The 18,389-nt window shown below is 55.0% G+C and overlaps 7 protein-coding genes across 7 annotated transcripts; 5 read left to right on the forward strand and 2 right to left on the reverse strand.

Moving 5' to 3' along the window:
• Positions 1 to 531: 531 nt before the first annotated feature.
• On the forward strand, positions 532 to 1,496 carry EsH8_IX_000728 (Alpha/Beta hydrolase protein; the record flags this gene model as incomplete). The annotated part of the gene is made up of 2 exons (XM_083267064.1): positions 532 to 597; positions 660 to 1,496. 2 exons carry the CDS (start codon positions 532 to 534, stop codon positions 1,494 to 1,496), a joined length of 903 nt encoding a protein of 300 aa, XP_083130629.1.
• Positions 1,497 to 2,866: 1,370 nt separating this feature from the next.
• On the forward strand, positions 2,867 to 4,234 carry EsH8_IX_000729 (cation efflux family-domain-containing protein; the record flags this gene model as incomplete). The annotated part of the gene is made up of 1 exon (XM_083267065.1): positions 2,867 to 4,234. The coding sequence occupies one exon, from the start codon at positions 2,867 to 2,869 to the stop codon at positions 4,232 to 4,234; it is 1,368 nt and encodes a 455-aa protein (XP_083130630.1).
• Positions 4,235 to 4,607: 373 nt separating this feature from the next.
• EsH8_IX_000730 (uncharacterized protein) lies at positions 4,608 to 6,059 on the reverse strand (the record flags this gene model as incomplete). The annotated part of the gene is made up of 3 exons (XM_083267066.1): positions 4,608 to 4,672; positions 4,740 to 5,355; positions 5,952 to 6,059. The coding sequence occupies 3 exons, from the start codon at positions 6,057 to 6,059 to the stop codon at positions 4,608 to 4,610; spliced, it is 789 nt and encodes a 262-aa protein (XP_083130631.1).
• Positions 6,060 to 7,677: 1,618 nt separating this feature from the next.
• Positions 7,678 to 8,097, forward strand: EsH8_IX_000731 (uncharacterized protein; the record flags this gene model as incomplete). The annotated part of the gene is made up of 1 exon (XM_083267067.1): positions 7,678 to 8,097. One exon carries the CDS (start codon positions 7,678 to 7,680, stop codon positions 8,095 to 8,097), a length of 420 nt encoding a protein of 139 aa, XP_083130632.1.
• Positions 8,098 to 8,865: 768 nt separating this feature from the next.
• EsH8_IX_000732 (glycosyltransferase family 8 protein) lies at positions 8,866 to 11,662 on the forward strand (the record flags this gene model as incomplete). The annotated part of the gene is made up of 8 exons (XM_083267068.1): positions 8,866 to 8,904; positions 8,982 to 9,009; positions 9,067 to 9,173; positions 9,246 to 9,830; positions 9,881 to 10,416; positions 10,471 to 10,730; positions 10,785 to 11,167; positions 11,243 to 11,662. The coding sequence occupies 8 exons, from the start codon at positions 8,866 to 8,868 to the stop codon at positions 11,660 to 11,662; spliced, it is 2,358 nt and encodes a 785-aa protein (XP_083130633.1).
• A 421-nt stretch (positions 11,663 to 12,083) lies between these two features.
• EsH8_IX_000733 (E3 ubiquitin-protein ligase HRD1) lies at positions 12,084 to 14,748 on the reverse strand (the record flags this gene model as incomplete). The annotated part of the gene is made up of 4 exons (XM_083267069.1): positions 12,084 to 13,732; positions 13,780 to 14,464; positions 14,523 to 14,627; positions 14,725 to 14,748. 4 exons carry the CDS (start codon positions 14,746 to 14,748, stop codon positions 12,084 to 12,086), a joined length of 2,463 nt encoding a protein of 820 aa, XP_083130634.1.
• Positions 14,749 to 15,304: 556 nt separating this feature from the next.
• EsH8_IX_000734 (AhpD-like protein) lies at positions 15,305 to 16,197 on the forward strand (the record flags this gene model as incomplete). The annotated part of the gene is made up of 3 exons (XM_083267070.1): positions 15,305 to 15,577; positions 15,633 to 15,968; positions 16,021 to 16,197. The coding sequence occupies 3 exons, from the start codon at positions 15,305 to 15,307 to the stop codon at positions 16,195 to 16,197; spliced, it is 786 nt and encodes a 261-aa protein (XP_083130635.1).
• Between the last annotated feature and the right edge of the window lie 2,192 nt (positions 16,198 to 18,389).

An 18,389-nucleotide genomic window follows, 5' to 3' on the forward strand; every position in this document is an offset into this window, starting at 1 on the left:
ATTTGATATCGCAGCACGAGCGACGTACAGGGGCTTTCTAACACCAGACGCAGTTGCAAAGGTGACAACTGCCGATGTGACCACCCACGCGCCGCTCAACAGCAATCTGCAAATTTGCCTGGGCGGGGACCTGGATACATTGGAGTTGGGGAGGATGCGAACCAAGGCCCGGCGGAATGGACGGATTGACGAGTATTGGTCCCTAGGTAGCTAGGGCAATAAGGAGCGGGGTGGGAAGCTTGTTGGAGACCCAAGCTCTTAAGCTCCAAGCTCCCCTGCCTGCAAGCGGAGCATGGCTCTGCCAAGTGCCACAAGGTGCCACCACTTACTGGATGTCTTAGATCTCTTCCCAACATGAGCAAGCACGTGAAAGCCACCCAAGCAAGGGAGAACATATTGCGTCGCACTTTGTCACAACTCGAGACTACCGCAACACGCAATCCACCAGAATTGGGCGACACGTCTGCTTTACCAATTCCGCAATTCTCACATTTTTCCTGTCACTAACCTCATTACACTATCACCGTCACCATGGCCACTGAAGCTGAGGGTACCTTTGAATTGGACGGCCAGAAGCTCTACACCAAAACCTGGACAGTAAGTGGCCACATTGGCTTCCCAGCCCGTCCGGCTTGCAACTCACTGATGCCGCATCCCAGCCCCAAGGCCCCATCAAGGCAAAGCTCATTTTCGTCCATGGTTTCAGCGACCATGTGGGACGTTACTACGAGCTGTTCCCCAATCTCGCAAGTCGCGGCATCCAGGTCTTCGGTTGGGACCAGCGCGGATGGGGCCGCAGCGCCGCGAAGCCCGCCGAGAGGGGCCTCACGGGCCCAACGCCGCGTGTGATCGCCGATGTGGCCGCCTTTATCCGCGACAAGCTCCCATCCCCGGACGCGCCTGTCTTCGTCATGGGCCACTCCATGGGTGGCGGTCAGGTCCTTACGCTGGCGAGTGACCCGCAGTACCACGACCTTGTCGGCGAAGTGCGCGGCTGGCTCCTTGAGAGCCCATTCATCGCCTTCACCCCCGGCGAGGAGCCCGGTTTCTTGAAGGTATTCTTTGGCAAGCTTGCCAGCCGGTTGCTGCCACGGCAACAGCTCGTCAACGAGATCCCCGCCGAGAACCTCACGCGTGATCGCGCGGTGCAGCAGAGCATCCGGGACGACGAGATGATGCATAACACAGGCACGCTCGAGGGTCTGGCGGGTATGCTTGAGAGAACGGACGCACTGGCGCATGGTAAGATGAGGTTGAGCCCCAACGTCAAGAGCCTCTGGCTGGGCCACGGCACTGAGGACAAGACGACGTGCTTCAATGCCAGCAAGAAGTGGTTTAGCACGCAAAGCATCGAAGACGGCACACACAAGCCGTACGAGGGTGCATATCACCAGCTGCATGCGGACTTGTGCAAGGAGGAGTTTTTCAAGGATGTTGGAGACTGGGTTTTGGAAAGGGCTGGGGAGTCTACGGTTAAGCCCGAGTCCAAATTGTAGAATACGGGACAGGCCATCATACCTAGGCTAGGCGTGCATACTGGTATTTGCAGTAATGTGATTCCATGGCAGGAGGGTTGCACTGGTGACGTGACTTTTCCGCCCGTTGTTTTTCAAATAATAGAACCCTATTTTTAATTTCAATTTTTTGGTTTTGGGATGATTTCTCGAAGTTGCCCGGTGCCCGTACTCTATGGATACTCTCTGGGTGACACTATTTGCTTCGGATATTCTGTGCGCACCGTCGTTTCTACGAAACCGAGAATTCAGCGAGACCAGCCCGTATGTTTCGGTGGCTTCTATGAGGTGGGGGTTCCGGCCGTGCCCGAAGCGCGACAGAAACGATAACCCGAACGGGTGGCATCTCCCGCCATTTTCGGGTCCAGTGACGTTTCGTTTTGAAAAGTAAGTAGAGCCGCATTCCGGGGTAATTCGACTTCACCTCCGGTGTTACAACTTATGAGCGCCTGTCTGCCATGTCCCTCAGCCATAATGAAAAGCCCGAGAGTCGCGGAGGCCGGCCTGCCTGCCTGCCTGTCAGTTCCTCTCTCTCGTTTCTCCAACCACGAATGATATTGCGAATCGATGTATTCGTGGTGGGTGTGATGTGAAGGTAGTCCTTCAACACATTTACCAGACGTTGGTTCGCCTACTCTTTTCGACATGGTCCGCCCTTTCTCGAAAGCATCGTCACATCGGATGACGGGTCTTTGTTGCACAGCGATAGTGGCTCTGGCTGGGAAGACGGCAATCAATGCTGACGGTGTCTCGGTGTGGTGCTTTTGCTCTACTCGTTGCATCCCATATCCCACAACCCACCCACATTTCCTGCCGACTTCCCGTGGGCAAATGGTTTGCTTACACCTCTTCGTTGTTCTTGAGACTTCCCGCTGGACAAACTTCCAACCTCTACTGCTCCCTTAGGTAGGCACTCGTGACCAGCTAAGGTGCTGCATAGTAAGCTAAAGGTCTTTTAGGGCAGGAAGAAACGTCTCGACAACTCATCCGCCCAAATCACCTGTCGCCCCGGCCCCCGCACCGCTCACGCTGGCCCTGTCCCCTAGGCCTGGGAGCACCTCCTGCCAACCGTCGGCCATTTGTCTGTCTTTACCTTGACTAGTCGGGCCAGAGATTAGAAGTTGCCGGGTTGCCATAATCCCTGCAGAGAAGCTCCGGTGCGCTTTGAAAGCAACTGAGTGACCCAAGGTTGTCGCTCACCATGCTCTTCTCCCACTCGCGACATCACTGTTTGTCTATTTTGTGTTCAGTCTTGTTCATGTTAATTTTCCTGGCCAACTTGTGGCATGCCTGTTTCAGCCAACATCACCAACCATTTGTATTCTTACTGCAGCTCTAGGCCTACCGCCACCATGGAACCTGACCTCTCCAAGAGTATTACTATGCACCCGCATCCCTTCCGATTGCACACGCCATCTCACCTTGCCAACTCGTCGCGTCGAGGCTCTATGACGCTCAGCAGCGAGGAGGCTCCGGCCAACGCATTTAGTACAGCTCTAGAAACCGCGCCTCCCGCCCAAGATGAGAAGCAAGAAGCCGTCGCCCGCCATTCCAACGCTGCCACCGACGTCGAAAGCCAAACCCGCCTGCGCTCTGACTCCGACCCTTACGGACTGTCTTCCGCCTTCAAATCTCCGGAGGACCTTGCCCAGATCAAAGCCAATACCTCGCGCAAGAGGGACCCCAGGGATCCAGGCAAGGGACCGTGGAGCCAAAGCCGCAAGATCCAAAAGTTTTACGAAACACAGAACGCCGCTATCGACCGCATGCTCAAGTCGGTCGATGAGCATGTCGCCGAAGCCCGACAGGAAGCCGGTGAAAACCAGCTACAGTTCCAGATTGCCGTCTGGGGGTCTTTCGGTGCCAACGTAGTTTTGACGGCCCTGCAACTTTACGCCGCCATCAGCACTGGCTCACTTTCGCTCATTACCACCATGGCCGATGCCATCTTCGACCCCCTCAGTAATCTGACTCTGATTCTGTCCGCCCGCGCCATCAAGAGTGTCAATCCTTGTCGCTTCCCGGCCGGCAAAGCCCGCCTCGAGACCGTCGGTAACATCGTCTTTTGTTTTCTGATGATTTCGGTCTCCATGATCATCATCGCTTTTGCCTCGCGCGATCTGGCCAACCCCCCCAAGGAGGCCGAGACCAAGCAGTTCCGCATCGAGCCCATTGTTGCCGTCTGCGTTGCCTTCGCCACAAAGCTCGTCCTCTTTATCTACTGCTTCTCCTTGCGGAACCGCTACTCCCAGGTGCGCATCCTCTGGTCTGATCACCGCAATGACCTCTTGGTCAACGGCTTCGGCATTCTGACCTCAGTTGGTGGCTCTAAGCTCAAATGGTTTATCGACCCAACGGGCGCCATCATCTTGTCCTTCATCGTGTCGACAATTTGGCTCCGCACCGCCATCGCCGAGTTCATGCTCATAGTCGGTGTTACCGCCTCGGTTGAGACGCAACAACTCATCACCTATGTCTGTCTCACGCACTCCCCCGCCATACAGGGCATCGACACAGTTCGAGTTTACCACTCGGGGCCTCGACTCATTGCCGAGGTTGATGTTGTCATGGACCCCGAGAACACACTCACCGAGACGCACGACGTGGCGGAGGCGCTGCAGGTCAAATTAGAGAGTTTGCCGGACATTGAGCGGGCCTACGTACATATCGACTACGAGACTACTCACAAGCCGGAGCACGCATTCAAGAAGGACCTGTAGTGATGTTGAAGTAATACGAGAGAGCGGCCCGGAATCACGTCCCCTCTTTGACCATGGCTGTTTTGGAGTTTTTTGAATTGAACTGGAAGTTCCTTGGCCCGGCGTGGCGGACGGCGTAAAAAGATGCATGACTAGAACACAACAAAGTTTGGACAGCAGGCGGTGAGCTGCATGAGTTATGATAGTCATGATCAATTATTAGTATTCTGACATCCTTGGCGGACACTCTGGCTTAGGGATTTCAGCTTTGGGATTCCCTGGTCCATTTCGTATGCCCACTGATATCATGGGCCTCTCTTCAATTGCATGCAACTGGCTTACAACGTAGTTATGACGACCAGGCCGGTCCCTGCAGCCCCCGAACCCCTGTGCCCTAGATAAAGAACTGTTGGCGGTGGCTAGCGTTGCAAAAGGCACACAACTTGAACCGCCCAAAATCTGAGTTGGGTAAACATCACTATTAGCACTTGGCCCCAGAGAGGTGCAAAGTAAGGGCAGTAACAACCTTTTTCTAGCTCCCATAGGCTGTTGCTGAATTGCAAGTATGCCGGCTGGGGACTCTCGCCGTTTCGTTTACAATCACGGTCACCGGGCCGGCCGTCAGCGCACATGCGGACCAACTCGGTTCCGGCAAAGACGCGGCAGGCCCCTGCAGAAAGTGTGAGCCAGTGGTCACAGAGACAGGCGCCGCGGAAGGTCATGCAAGAAAGCTGGAGCAACGTCGCGGGACGCAGATGCCAGAGAAAAAAGCCCGCCAGGTCCGAAGAGTCAACTCCGGTCTGATCCCTCGCATACAGCTTCAAGCCTACAATGAATCCATTCTTGCGGTAGAGAACAGGGGTAGCTTCAAGGTTGATCTGTTTGCTTGTCTGCAAGATCTCGACGTGGGGCTTCCTGTGGGCGAGCGTCACTGCGCGAGGCCTTGGACGGGGGGCACGTAAATAGGCAACCTGGTGCTCTGGAGGTTCGATTCTCACACGAAGCTGGCGGCGGCGGGTGGACACGATGATGGGCTCTGGGTTGAGGAGCAAGAGCTCGTAGATGTCTAGGCGAAGCTCGTACGGGAGGTCGAGAAATGATGGGCGGGGCGGGCCTGATTTCGCGGCGGCCGGTCGTGGCGGCTGCGGGAGGAGAAGCAAACGCAGTCAGCACCCGTCTGGGAACGTCCAGAATAGGTGGAATTTGCCGGGGACGGCAGAGCGGTAGGCAAACATGCAGACATCGGGCTTGATAGGTGAGGTGTAGGGGAGACGACGGGTCAACTGGACGACACACTGGCCTTGCGATGTACGGTGCTAGGTGGAGCCCTTGGTGCAGATCGGTAGCATATCCACTCGCTGCTGGATACGATACCCGCACGTCACCGGTCCGGAGGTGGCCTGCAAGGTCTCCCCCGTCTTAAGATTCCCGTCGCTCAGTCTTCCTTGCCCTTCGTAAAGGTAACGTGGTAACGTAGTGTGGGCGGTTCTGGGTGCGTCCCCGGACGATCCACTCTCGTGATCAACTTGCAATGTCCGTCTGTTTAGGATATGTATGGGTACGGTTCAAAGACTGGCAAACGTGGTTGGGGTAGAGGGCAAGGGCTGGCGGCGGTGACATGCGAAGGGAAGATTACGGGTACATGGAACGAGGACGAGGCAGGATGGGAAAGTTTGGCTGCGTAAATGGACGGGGCAAAGCAAGCCAAAGAGTCCGGGGTGGAGCCGTGATGACTTACAATGGTGAGCAGTGTCTCTAATTCGGGGTCCAAAGTTGATGGACCCTGATCGGAGGGGCACACGGCCTCGCCTGAATCGTAGAGGTGGCCAAGAGCAGAAATATCCATGGCGGGCGAGGGCGCTGCAGTCGTCGTGCCGTCTACTTGCAGCAGGGAGCAGCAGAGCAAGCTTGAGTCGGGTCGCAAATGCTGCAAGACGGCAGCGTGAGAAAGAAAGGAAGACGTGGGTCGATTGGGGAGACTGGGGAAGATTGGGCGACAATGAGGATCGGACGTGAAGGATAAGGGTTGGCTTGATAATATTTGGCGCCTGGCTCGGTTCGGTCTTCAGGTCGGCGTCTTTGAGGGGAAGTTACCTTTTGTCCTCACCCAGTTTCCCATCCTGCTGAGAGCATCTTTGGTCGTGGAAGGGAGAGGCGTCAATTGAAAGAACCCAAAGGCGCCATAACTAACCGGATCCAACCGGGGATCGGCACTGGTGATGGACGAAGCTCTATGGCTTCACGCCACCCGACATAGGTACAGTGTAAGTACAGAACCGGTATGTGCCTACATTGCATCAACAACTAACTAACTAACTGCTTGGCCTGGTGGCAGGATGTGGCGGACGCGGGCGCGGGTGCGGGGGGGGAGGGGGCTTCGGGTCGGGGAAGTGCCCCTCAATTCCCGGACATGGCCAGAGCTCCAGGAGCTTCAAGAGCTCGGGGAGGAGGAAGGTGGGGGGCTAGCATTTCTTTGGTTGAGGCGGCTCGGAGGTCAAGTCAGGCCAGAACACAAAGCGACGGTTTCCACACGTCGCCGTCGCTGGCTTCCCCATGTGTACGAGGATGCTGCGGCGGTCAGAGTGGTTACGCACACATGACGGCAGGCAGCTTGTCAAGACACCAGACGATGATACTACCTTGGCAAGGCGAGGCAAGATGTCAAGCTGCAAGAGGCGTCGGATTGTGGCCGGCTTACGAAATTCGTGCAAGTTGGCCAGTTAGTGGAACGACAGCTAGGAAAGCAGTTGGGTGGCGTAGCTGGTGCCCAAGACCGTCAAAGGTGAAGAGTCGCAGAGACAAGCAGGGGAGAAACGGGCCCAGCTATCTTTGTTGTTTGCCGTGCTTTCTTTTTCGGCCGAGGCTGCGAGGGCACGCGGTCACGAATTCAGCGCAATTTCAAGTGTATTTTTCTCATGCATATCACGTACCTTGGCCAGGGATCATGATGCGACCTATCCGTCGCGAGGCTGCTCTGCGCCTCTACCCGTACATAGTAGAAGCCTCCCGGAAAGGGCGGGAAGAATGGGCCAACATATCCAAGTCGTGTCTGGTCCTTTGGCATTGATTTCTGTTTCTGAATCCCATGCGGTTGGGAATGAATGGATGTGGGACACGAACCTCGCGCGTCGGGGGTCAAGGCTCAACGGAGGGAGGAGAAGGAAGGGTTTACCCCAATCAGGTCTAGATCGAAGTGAAGAGAAGGGTGATACAGGATACGAACACTGACGGGGGTGCCACAGGTTCTGTGTAACAGTGCCACCAGACCCAATTCCGAAAGGCATGCAGGACGACTTCTGTACGGGGTTGTCTCCCTTTCTCCTTTGCTTGTCCCTTCTCCCTTTATTAGTAGTATTATTATTGTTGTTGTTGTTGCTGCTGTTGTTGTTATTGTTGTTGCTGTTGTTATTTATGGGCAAATATCAAACACAAGGAACAGCTAACTCTCCTGAACTGTGAACCCAATGCGCAAGGACCCGTTGGGGGAAAACACTCTCAAAGCTCGCCAGCCTCACCAGCCGAGCAAGGTAATTAGCCAGCCAAACGATGGCCTTGATCCCGGCTCACGTCTTCGTCTTCTATCCTTCTACGCTTTCTTCTTTCTCCTCCTCTTGGCTTGTCTTCCGTTTCCCTGCATGAAGGGAAATGGGGTTTGTCAACCTCTCTCTCATCCAAAACATCGTCAACGCTTACACATCGCCCAGCTGCCTATCATCTTCTTCGCCCGCTGCAATTTCGATGCTGCAACGGCCTTGCTAGTGCAGCTTAACTCGACCCACGCTGTTCGTTCTGTCCTATCCAAACCTGCATCGCTCTGCCTGGGGCCCTGGTCTTGCATCGTTGGCTTCCATGCCAACAACGGCTTTGGTCCCACGAAGAGGTAGAAGTACTTGCACCGCTTCGCTTTTAGCTGCCCTCAGCCCGCCGACGTCTTGCATTGGTACGTCGGTTATATTTGTGATGCTATTACCCTCATGCACTACAACCTGCAGCGCTTTGCGTGATAGAAATTTGGCAGGCATCGCGGTTAACGCTGATTTCCCGCTAATGGTATGATTACGAGCCACAGTCAAACTGACTGACTGACAAGATCAGTCCTGTCCTGTCCTGTTCTGTTCTGTCCTTGCCTTTCTGTCTGCCTGCCACAGACATATACACCTCTCACCCAGATTAACCAACGCTAGTGACGACGTCCTCCTTCAATTGTCCTTCCTCATTCAATTCTGTTGATCCATTTCTTCCGTTTTTCTCCTCTCTCAACATCGTCTTTTGTGTCTGCCAATACGGAGAAATACCACGCGAACCCGCACACACCACCATTGGCTCCCCTTTGCATAGCAAGGTACCCTGGCTGTCGTGTGCTGTGCCACTGTGTGCCCACCTCCACGGCCCCCTCACTCCGCACAGCACCACGGAAAGACTTGCACCTGGACCTCGACCTGGACGCACGGCTCATCATCCCCGCCGCACCCATCCATCCGCTAGCCGCTCTACACTACAAACAACTTTCGTCGTCGTGCTACACCACCAGCCCCCAACCGAAGACGCTTGTATTATATCGTCCATGGCCACTCGCTGACACCAATCCGTTGCCGTTGTCTCGTTGATTCTGCTCTTCAGCTTTGCCTTTCTCGGACCGCCTCGAGTATACAATGGCGTCGCTTCATGGAGGGGAACATGTCTATGCAACGGTTCGTGGGTCCCAATCGTCATCGCAAGTCCGGAAGAAGAAAAAGTAAACAAATAGCTAACGGCCGCTTTCGCATAGCTTCTGTTGAACGACACATACCTTCCAGGTTGGTTTCCGCCCTTGATATTGCTTCCCTTCTCATCACTGACACTTCTGTGGCCAGGCGCATTGGTTCTCGCCCACTCTCTGCGCGATGCTGGCACCTCGAAACAACTGGCCGTTCTGGTCACGCTGGACACCGTCTCCCCCGAGGTCATCACCGAACTCAGAGTGAGCTCCCAACACCCTGTGCTTGCGCTTCTTCGCTTTCCTGTCCACCGCACTAACCCCCCGCTGCTCTAGGTTGTCTACGATCATGTCATCCCCGTCCCGCGCATACGCAACGCCCGACCCGCGAACCTGTACCTGATGAATCGGCCTGATCTTCACTCGGCCTTTACAAAGGTCAACCTCTGGAGGCAGACTCAATTCTCCAAGATTGTCTATATTGACGCCGACGTCGTCGCGTACCGAGCCCCTGACGAGCTTTTTGATCTCGCCGCTCCCTTCTCTGCTGCACCAGATATTGGGTGGCCGGACCTCTTCAACACGGGTGTAATGGTTCTGAGCCCCAACATGGGAGATTACTACGCTCTCATGGCAATGGCCGAGAGAGGCATCTCTTTCGATGGCGCTGATCAAGGTCTATTGAATATGCATTTCAAGAACACGTACAACCGCATCAGCTTCACCTACAACGTCACCCCCTCTGCGCACTACCAATACGTACCCGCCTACCGGCACTTCCAGTCGAGCATAAATATGGTGCATTTTATCGGCCCCGATAAGCCGTGGTTCCAGGGACGACAGGCAAGCAAAGGCGACTCGCCGTTTGAAGACATGATTGGCAGGTGGTGGGCCGTCTACGACCGGCATTATAGAGTTCCTGTGTGTCTTTTAAGGCTGCTGCAGCAGAACAATAGCTTACGTCTGTCTAGGAATCGACTCCTGCCCCTCTGCCGCCACAGCAACAGCATCACGAGGAGGCTTCCCAGCATCGGCAACAGGAACAAAAGGTTCCCGAGATCGTACAGTATTTTACTAAGGGAGAGTTTCAACCGCAGCTACACGCCGCGCAAGCAGCATCAACGGGTGAGCAATACAGTAGGGCGCAAACCTCCCTTAGTCACGGTATCACACATCACCAATTGCCGCACTCTTCTTCGAGTGTTGAGGCTCATGGTCCCCCTCACCATGATTCCCATGGCTCTGGCTTCTCTCCATCGTATCCGCATTCTTTGCACCGTGAGCCGCTGCATCATGATCACGGTGAACAACCGCAGCCCAAGATTGCCCACCAGGATAGCCATTCATTCCCCCCTCCCAGCGAGTCGTTTAGTGGTTTTGCTGGATCGCAGGCTGAGGCTCGACCAGAGCAGGTTTCAGCACATCAGGGGCGGTGTCCGTCACCACGCGTGGAGCAGCAACAAGAGCCGAGCTATATCCCTCCGGCCCCGGCATGGGATGCTCAGAGGTTCGTCTGATATGCCTTCGAGGTTCTCATAGTCGCAATGCTAACTTGGCCTAGACAACCACCTCCGGCAGGTTCGAGGCCAGAGGCGCTCAACTTCCCCACGCAGACGTATGAGATGTCTCAGGACCCCGCTCCGTTTGTGCCCCCCGAGCGATATCCAAGCCCCCCGAGAGATATGTGGTACGAGGTCCCAAAGGAAAAGCCAACGCAGAAACCTCGTCAAATTTTTCCCTGGGAGGTCAATCAGCCCAAGCCGACCAGGACCTTCACCACGGACCTGGCCGAGCCAGAAGCCGGGGAGAGCACGCCAACTGGTGAGCACGCGGCGTTTTCCGTATCCCAGGCTCTTGCTGAGCCGCTTGTCATAGGATCATCGACGACTGGTCAAAAGAGCGAGCCCAGCACCCCAGCCACTCCGACTATCAAAGTTGTCCCATCGGACCCTTGGACCACTTTTACACGTACAAATGCCTGGGACGAGGTACCCGAGATCGAGCGTTATGTCGAGGGTCTCCACAAGCATCGTCGTGGAAAGAGTCAAGGCTCGGCGGGCATCTCTGGTGGGAAGATGGCAAAGGAGCACGGGCTCAAGCTCACCGACTTCCCAAGTGTGGTCGAACGACCAAGTCTTCCAGTCACTCCCGCACCAATTCGCCGACCAAAGTTCTGGGGCGGCGGCCCCAGAACTAGCGATGGTGAAGACGAGGAGGAACTGCCGGTCGCTCAGGGCGTACCGCCGCAGTCTGACTGGGTATGTGTGCATGGGATTCGATGGACTCCTGCAGACTGCCTTTGCGACTTGACTAACGTGCTTCGGCATTCCAAGGATCCTTCAGTACAGCTTCAAAAACTGGCTAAGCAGCAGTCAGAAGCTTTGCTGAGGAAGCTTGGCGCTGGTGAAGGCGGCCTAGAGGGTGTGAGTCGCGAGATCCCAACACGCTCGTTTCCGTTTGGCTCGGAGGGTGTAGTTTCACCTACTTATGTTGCGCAGGCATCTGAAGGTGCGGTGCTCAGTCCGCAGCCGGTAAAAGGCAGCGCGACGACGAGCGCCTTGCGCAATCTTGGTGGTGAACAGGATCACTCGGCAACCTCTCGGACTTCCGGCACGGTACCTTCGACGAACACAACGATTCCGGAACCAGCCTACCAAGGTCCAGGCGCAGCATGGGAAAAAGGCGAGGACGTACTGCTAAGGGAGACGCCTGCGCTGCCCACAGAGGAGGAGCGTGACGTGCTTGATACATAATGGATGATAAACCGTGAGCATTCCTGGCTAATATTTAATGCATACAGCAGCAATTTTCAAGAACACGAAGGGAGGAATGATGGCATGTGGGGAGAAGGAAAGGGATCCTATTGTATTATATCGATGGAAATGTTTATGAGATTCCGAAAGGAAGGGGGAGGATAATGTCAAGATGAAGTGTCGTGGGCAGTATATCGAGGTACCGCTGGTACCCACATGTCAACCGGTTCCTTCGTGACAAAGATGATCTAACATATTGACCTCCGAGAAGACATAACCTTGATACATGTCGCATGGTAATAACAATTTTGCATTGCGTCCAAAGTAAACTCGCTAGTATTTCTACAAAGTGGTATGATTTTTACACCCGAGAGCCAGAAACATTCCCAAACGCCGCGTAATGCCTACTTCCAACACTCCTTTACTCTTCGTCGTCGGCTTCCTCGACTGTGACGGCCTTGGCCTTTCCCTTGCTATTGGAGCTCTCGGCATTCTCCCCTCCCGCCACAGCGACCGGCGTTTTCTCCGCCGAGCTCCCAGGTGGGTGCTCGTCCGGTCTTGCAGCTTCATCAATCGATGGCTCTGATGGCGCTGGATTGCTCATGCCAGGCAATCCTCGTCCATTGCCAAAGAGCTGATTCGTTCCTCCCCAGTTGGGTAGCACCGGGTTTGGAGCGAGAACGGGTGGCGAGTCAACCTGGTCAGCGGTGACACTGGATCTCGACGTCGTCGTCTCTGGCCGTTGTCCAGGTTCAGTCGAGCGAGCCAAGAAATCGATCGAGGTTGTAGAAGCTAGTTCTGTACCTTGTGCTGCACCGGAGGCTAAGGTCTGGGGGGCGGAGCCTGTCGAGTCGGACTGCTGTGTTGTATCGCCCGAGGGAGTCGGTGTCGGCTCGGAGAACGTCTGAGATGTGAATGGGACTGGGGCTCCATCCAATCGCTGCAGCGGCAGGAGTGACCATCCAGGGGGAATAACCACGCCTTCCGGCAGCTCAGAACTGCCTGCGGGTATCGCGTTGGAGTGATTTGCTGCACCATGTCTGGTCACAACAGGACCATTGACTCGCAGTGTTGGGTGAATCGGAAGCTGCGACAGAGACATCGTAGGAAGTGTGAACTGTTGAGTCGGCCCCAAGTTTACAACTGTCGGTGCCGAGCCGATAATAGGTGGTGCATTATGCATCTGTTCTTGTTGCTGCTGCAGCATACGGATCCGGCTGAGCTCTGCGGTCAGAAGCTGAAGAGTTTGCAATTCCTGATGCAAGTGTTGAAGGGACTGAACCTCCCGCTGTATCGTCTGCTCCAGCTGCTGTATTTGCTGGCGGATAGCCAGCATGTTGTTTCCACCTGGCGTTTGTGCGACAGGCGTGAAGGGACCTGCAGGAGCTCCTTGTGCGAGGGGAGTAGGAATTGCTTCTGGCGGGACGCCCATTTGTTGAGCCAGTTGCTGCATGTTCTCCCCTTGAGCAAACCCAAGGCGAAGCGGGCCGAGCTGGAATACACGCGCAGCGCCGTTTCGAGGTGCTTGTTGGCGTGGTTGGCCGCCAGGCGCAGCGCCCGCAATGTTATCCGCAGGCTGCTGCCCCTGCTGCCCCTGCTGGCCAGCAGGTGCGGCTCCAAGGCCGCCAAGACCAATTCTGGCGAGCATCGCTTCCCGATTTTGCGGCACTGCTGCGTTGGCGTTGTTGTTGCTGCTGATAACAACAGGGCTTCGGCACGTAGGGCAAACTTGTTGACGCTCAAGCCAGCTCTTGAGACATCCAAAGTGTAGAATGTGGCCACATGGCAGCTTCTTGGGTCGTACTCGTTCGACTGCGCCGTTGCTGGGGTCCCAGGGTCGCATATCCTCTCGGCAGATAATGCAAGTGTCTTCCCTTGAAAGCTCATCCTGAGTGGCGTCAGGGTACTTGTTCATGTCCTCGACGGCCTTACGGTATCGCCAAAGCGCTGATCCTCTCTTGATAACGGATCTTGCTGTCATGAAGAGGTCTCTCATGATATGGATCGGCAGGCCGTAGAATGTAAGGAGAATACCAAAGAAAACAAGGTAGATTGCCAGCTTAACGCAGTCTGAGGGGTGTCAGTGCATGCTCGTAACAGAGACTTTGCTAACTTACCGGCAATGAGATCCAGGATCAGGATCCATTGGCCCTTTGCTTCCCATCCCGGGACTTCGATATCCATCTCATCAATGTCTTCCTCACGGGGCAAATCAGGCTGATCCTCGCCAGAACCATCGTGTTCCCTCTGTCGGATGAGCTCCTCGCGTTCTTCGCGAACCTGTCTTCGTCGCTCCTCTAGTCGCTGTCTCGTCTGCGTCTTGACGATATTCTGTTCCATCACAGACACCATGTAGCGGATTCCAGTTCGTCCAGAGCATGTCGCTAGAACAGCAAACTCGAAGAGAAACATAACCATCATGTTAGGTCGGGCCTGCTGAATGACTGTGTTCACAGTGTAACGAAGAAGCCAGGTATCGTAGAGCAAGCTCAAAAGAAGCGATATACTAAGTCGGGTGTGGAAGAGGCCGGGGTTCGTCGGGGGCTGCTGCTCGAGAACCTCGACACGGCCGTCACCAATCCAGCCCCAAACCTTGCCTGTTACCAGAGCGGTAAACATGACGAGGAACCATGCACCTATCTCCTCCCGGAATATGGTCATCGCAAGGCATGTCTCGGTAATGGCGAACCATGCCTTTTCAGAGAGCTGTTCGACTTCGACTTGTCGCAGCGGGCCGTACAGGAGTCGTTGCAGGCCATAAATCAGAGTGCCATAAATAAGGTAGATGAAGTTGACCAAGACCTATAAGGTATGTTAACTAGGGTCTCGGCGTGGTTGCATGGACAGCTAGGCGACGTACCAGCAAGCAGAAGTTACTCTGCGCGAGATAGACCATGGCCGAATAAAAATTCGCTCGTTGGTGGAAGGCCGACAAGACGACCGAAGCCGCCAGGGCCGTAGAAACCTATGAATTAGAGTCAGTAGGCTGTAAAGCTGGCATGCCGGACGGAGATGGAGCTATGCGAACGGAGCTTGCTCGATAGCTCCCACGAGAGACTGACCCCTGCGTACCACGCGAGCCTCATCTTGATGTCTGATGGGCTAAAAGCACGGGATCTGGTAGTGTGAAGTGAGGGATGCCCTCAAGTTCCCATGGCGTTGATGTAGGCCAAATAGAGTCCGGATGCGTGGTGTTGGCGTGGCACGTCGGAGCTTGGAGTTGATGCCACGTTAATGACAAGCATCCACTCAACTGCAGTGGATTACCTGAGCAGTGACGCACCCAACGCGGCCAGGTCGGAGAATGAGCACGTGATGGTATGTGGAGGTGGGTTTCGGAATAGACTATTTCCGGTGCCGTTATCGGCCCCTATAGGCTGGGTATCTATCAAATCCCCGATTGTCACCACTGATTTCCGTAGCAAAATGGACGACCAACTCCTCCCGTCCGCCGCCGTTGAGGAACGGACCTATTAGCAGAGGCAATCAACGCAGCAGGTTTAATGTTGGCTTGGTCATTTTTCACACAAGGTAGACCGAGTTCATGCTCACCTCGCTAGCTTGCAATGTTGAAGATAGTCATTTATTTGTGAACACTTTTTTCTTCTGGTACTGTTGAAAGCTTCGTCTTGGAGTATCACAATGGCACCTGGACTGGTCCCCATTGCTACACCGGCGCTTCTTGCGTCGATACGAAGCCAAGCGCATGTCCCCAATAATGCGTGGTACTTCATTGCTGCGACGACATTGACTATACTCAACCGGCCAGATGAGATACCGCACGTTTATAAGCATGTTATGCAACACGGAGTCGGTCCCGAGGATGTAAGCCCAGGCCCAGAAGAACAGGTCATAATATCCAGAAAGTTGCGAGAAGCACTTATCAAAGCGTCGGCGGTTGGAGGACTGCCGAAGGTATCGTACAAAACCGCGTCGTTGACAACGACGAATACTTGCTGACAGAGAACAGACGATAAATTCACTCATGGAGCTCAAGAAAGTGACTCCAGAACATCTTCTGGACGAACCTCATGGGCACGACAATATACTGACCCCCTCGCCCACTGCCCGGCATGCGGATATCTATCACACACCGTCTTTCAAAATCTTGCAGCGAGGCCAAAGCTTTTGGGACAAAATCTATGGCAAAATCTCCAGACGGGTCATGAGCCAGATGGACAGGTCTGGCACAGAAGATCTAGGTCTGACGGCCCGGTTGATGTATGGGTACATCTTGAGCAACACCAATGTTTTGTCGCCCGTGGAAACATCATACGTTCTCATTGCTGGTCTGATACCGCAGGATGTGAGACCGGGCCGCCCAAGTCTCTGAGATAATTCCACTGACGCTACAAAAGGTGAATCCGCAATTAAAAGGACATATTCGAGGCGCCATCAATGGCGGCGCGACTGCCGAGGAGGTGAGGGCCGTCAGAGGGATTGTCATGGATATTTGCAAGGCGTCAGGCATGAAGCAACTAGGCGACGATGTGATAGGCGGTTGGGGTTGGCGGGGCGAGGTTGCAACTATCTAACACAATGCCCGTCCGACCTGAAGTCGGACAGGTAAGTAGACTATATCCGGTGTAAGTCGCGTAGCGCAGAGAGATACACCTATGAACGAGTCTGGCACACCAGGGGCGCAATACATCAAGCCTGACAGCGTCAGTAACCTCGTCAATTAAAGCAGCAGGCGCGTTCTCAAATGCATGGCACATACCGTATTGTTTCCTGGCGTAGCCCTTCTACGTAGACACGTCATGATAATGGAGCATGAGGCTCAACTCTCGGCCGATGGATTCCGCCTCATAGGGAATTAGTTCCGCAATAGGCGAGAACACAGGCGATAGCCTAGCAAGGCGGCCGGGGGGGAGGCCGGCTGGTCCACCACCGCTGGCATTCAAGGCCTGTGTAATATGTGTGGTATTGTGCTCCCGTGATGATAGAACCGTGGCACGATGGAGCAAGAACGCTGCAGACATGGGTCATAGTGGCCCGTCTTGCATACGGCCGTAAGGGAGCTCTGAAGATGGGGGGCAAATTGAACTATTACCAAGTTGCGTCCTTGCAAGCGAGAAGCAGGCCTGTCGCGGTCCATGTCATGCAGCCTGGTCACAGATTGTTGCTGGGTTTTCCCGTGGAGATCTGTACATGTTGTAGCTTGACCGGAATGATGGGCGGCCCCTTGCTCGACACCCATGGAGAATTGAAGGCATCGCCAGAGCCCCGGCGCTGAAGCCGAGGAGTGTGGTTAACCAAAAGTTACGTCCATGTCGACGACGCCAACTGGCATGATCTCGATATAACAGCATACCATCGTATCTTTCACCAACAGACCCCTGCAGCGGGTTCACGGCTTCTGCTTGGCTACCACCCGGGTGGAGAGGCAGGAAGGCAGCAGCAGAGCGCAAGCCGACGGGTCCAGGATCTTTACCCGGTCCGGCACAGGAATAAGAAACAATGACAGGATTGGCGTGCTGATCATCTTCTTGCGAGGGAGAGCGACGGGATCAGGGATTGGCAAGGTTGACAGTCTTTTTTTGTGGCCACGCCACTAGGAAGAGGGGTCGCTCGGGGAAGAGGTGCAAAAGTGGTCGGCGACCATTTTTCAGCGCCTAATTTCGGAAGCCTCCTCGTCCGGGAGCACACCCTTGTTCCCCTTCGCTCCCCTCTCTCCCCTTCCCCCTCTCCAGAAGCCCATGGTCACCGCGACTGCCCATGTCTATCAATCGCTCTTGTTAGTCGAGCTCCGGAGCCGCCATATGATGATATGATGTTCATTGGCAAGATGATAATACCAAAGCAGCGAGCCGATGGATGGTGTCCACCCCCGCCTCAGATCACCATATCCTGCTTGTATCCGCTACCTACCTGGCCATCCAGCCCTCGGACCCGTAAGTGCGAAGAAATGAAACTATTGATTTGGTCTCGTCACGATCGTCAGGATTTCGATCTGTCAGTTCCTCTCGCCGTCGACCGCATATCCTGCCCTAGCCTTGACTTGTCCGGCCGCGACTTTGTCTTGCGCAGTCCCGCCCTATCTTGCCGGGCAGCACCCTTCTGCGGAATGCATGTCAGCCCATGCCCCATGGTCGCCGGCCACCATGCCTCGCTGGCGTGAAGATATCGCGGGGTTCGCCTGCCGCCTTCAGAACCAACCCCCCAAGTTGTGCTCAAAGCTCCTACCCGCCTCGCCTATTGGCAACCCCTGCGCAGTCAGCACACGTGGGTTCGGGGCGAATCTAGAGCTGTTTGGGGCAACCTCGATCCGTCTGGCGTGGCACTCGCTCTAGGCCTTGAGCCATCGTTGGGGGACGGGCGTGGCGCCGGTCGAAACCCGCTGCGTCGGGTCCTTGGGCTCGTCTGTGAGACCCCGTTCGTAACCTTGTTTTTTTGCCATCGCCCTCCTCTTTTACCGAAAACCAAGGGAGCCAGTCCATCCATCTAGAGCTGTTTTTATTTTATTTTTTAAGACGATATTCGTCTGATTCAGAACTTCGCCCACAGACTAGCCTCGCCCAGCCGCCTGTGCACAGGCACAGATGGCAAACCTGGGGCTTGTTTTCTAACTGCGCTGTTCTTGCGTACGCCCACACGCCCATGGCTGATAAGGTCGCATTCCCTCGAGTCTAGACCCCTTTTAACGCCCTCGTAGAGCAATGGCCGCGGGGATGTGCCCTGGGTTCGAGGCTAGTGGCCTACTTTGCAGGACGGCCGACGCCTCCTG

Source organism: Colletotrichum jinshuiense, chromosome 9 (assembly GCF_051148585.1).
Source record: "Colletotrichum jinshuiense chromosome 9, complete sequence".
NCBI classification, from domain to species: Eukaryota; Fungi; Ascomycota; class Sordariomycetes; order Glomerellales; family Glomerellaceae; genus Colletotrichum; species Colletotrichum jinshuiense.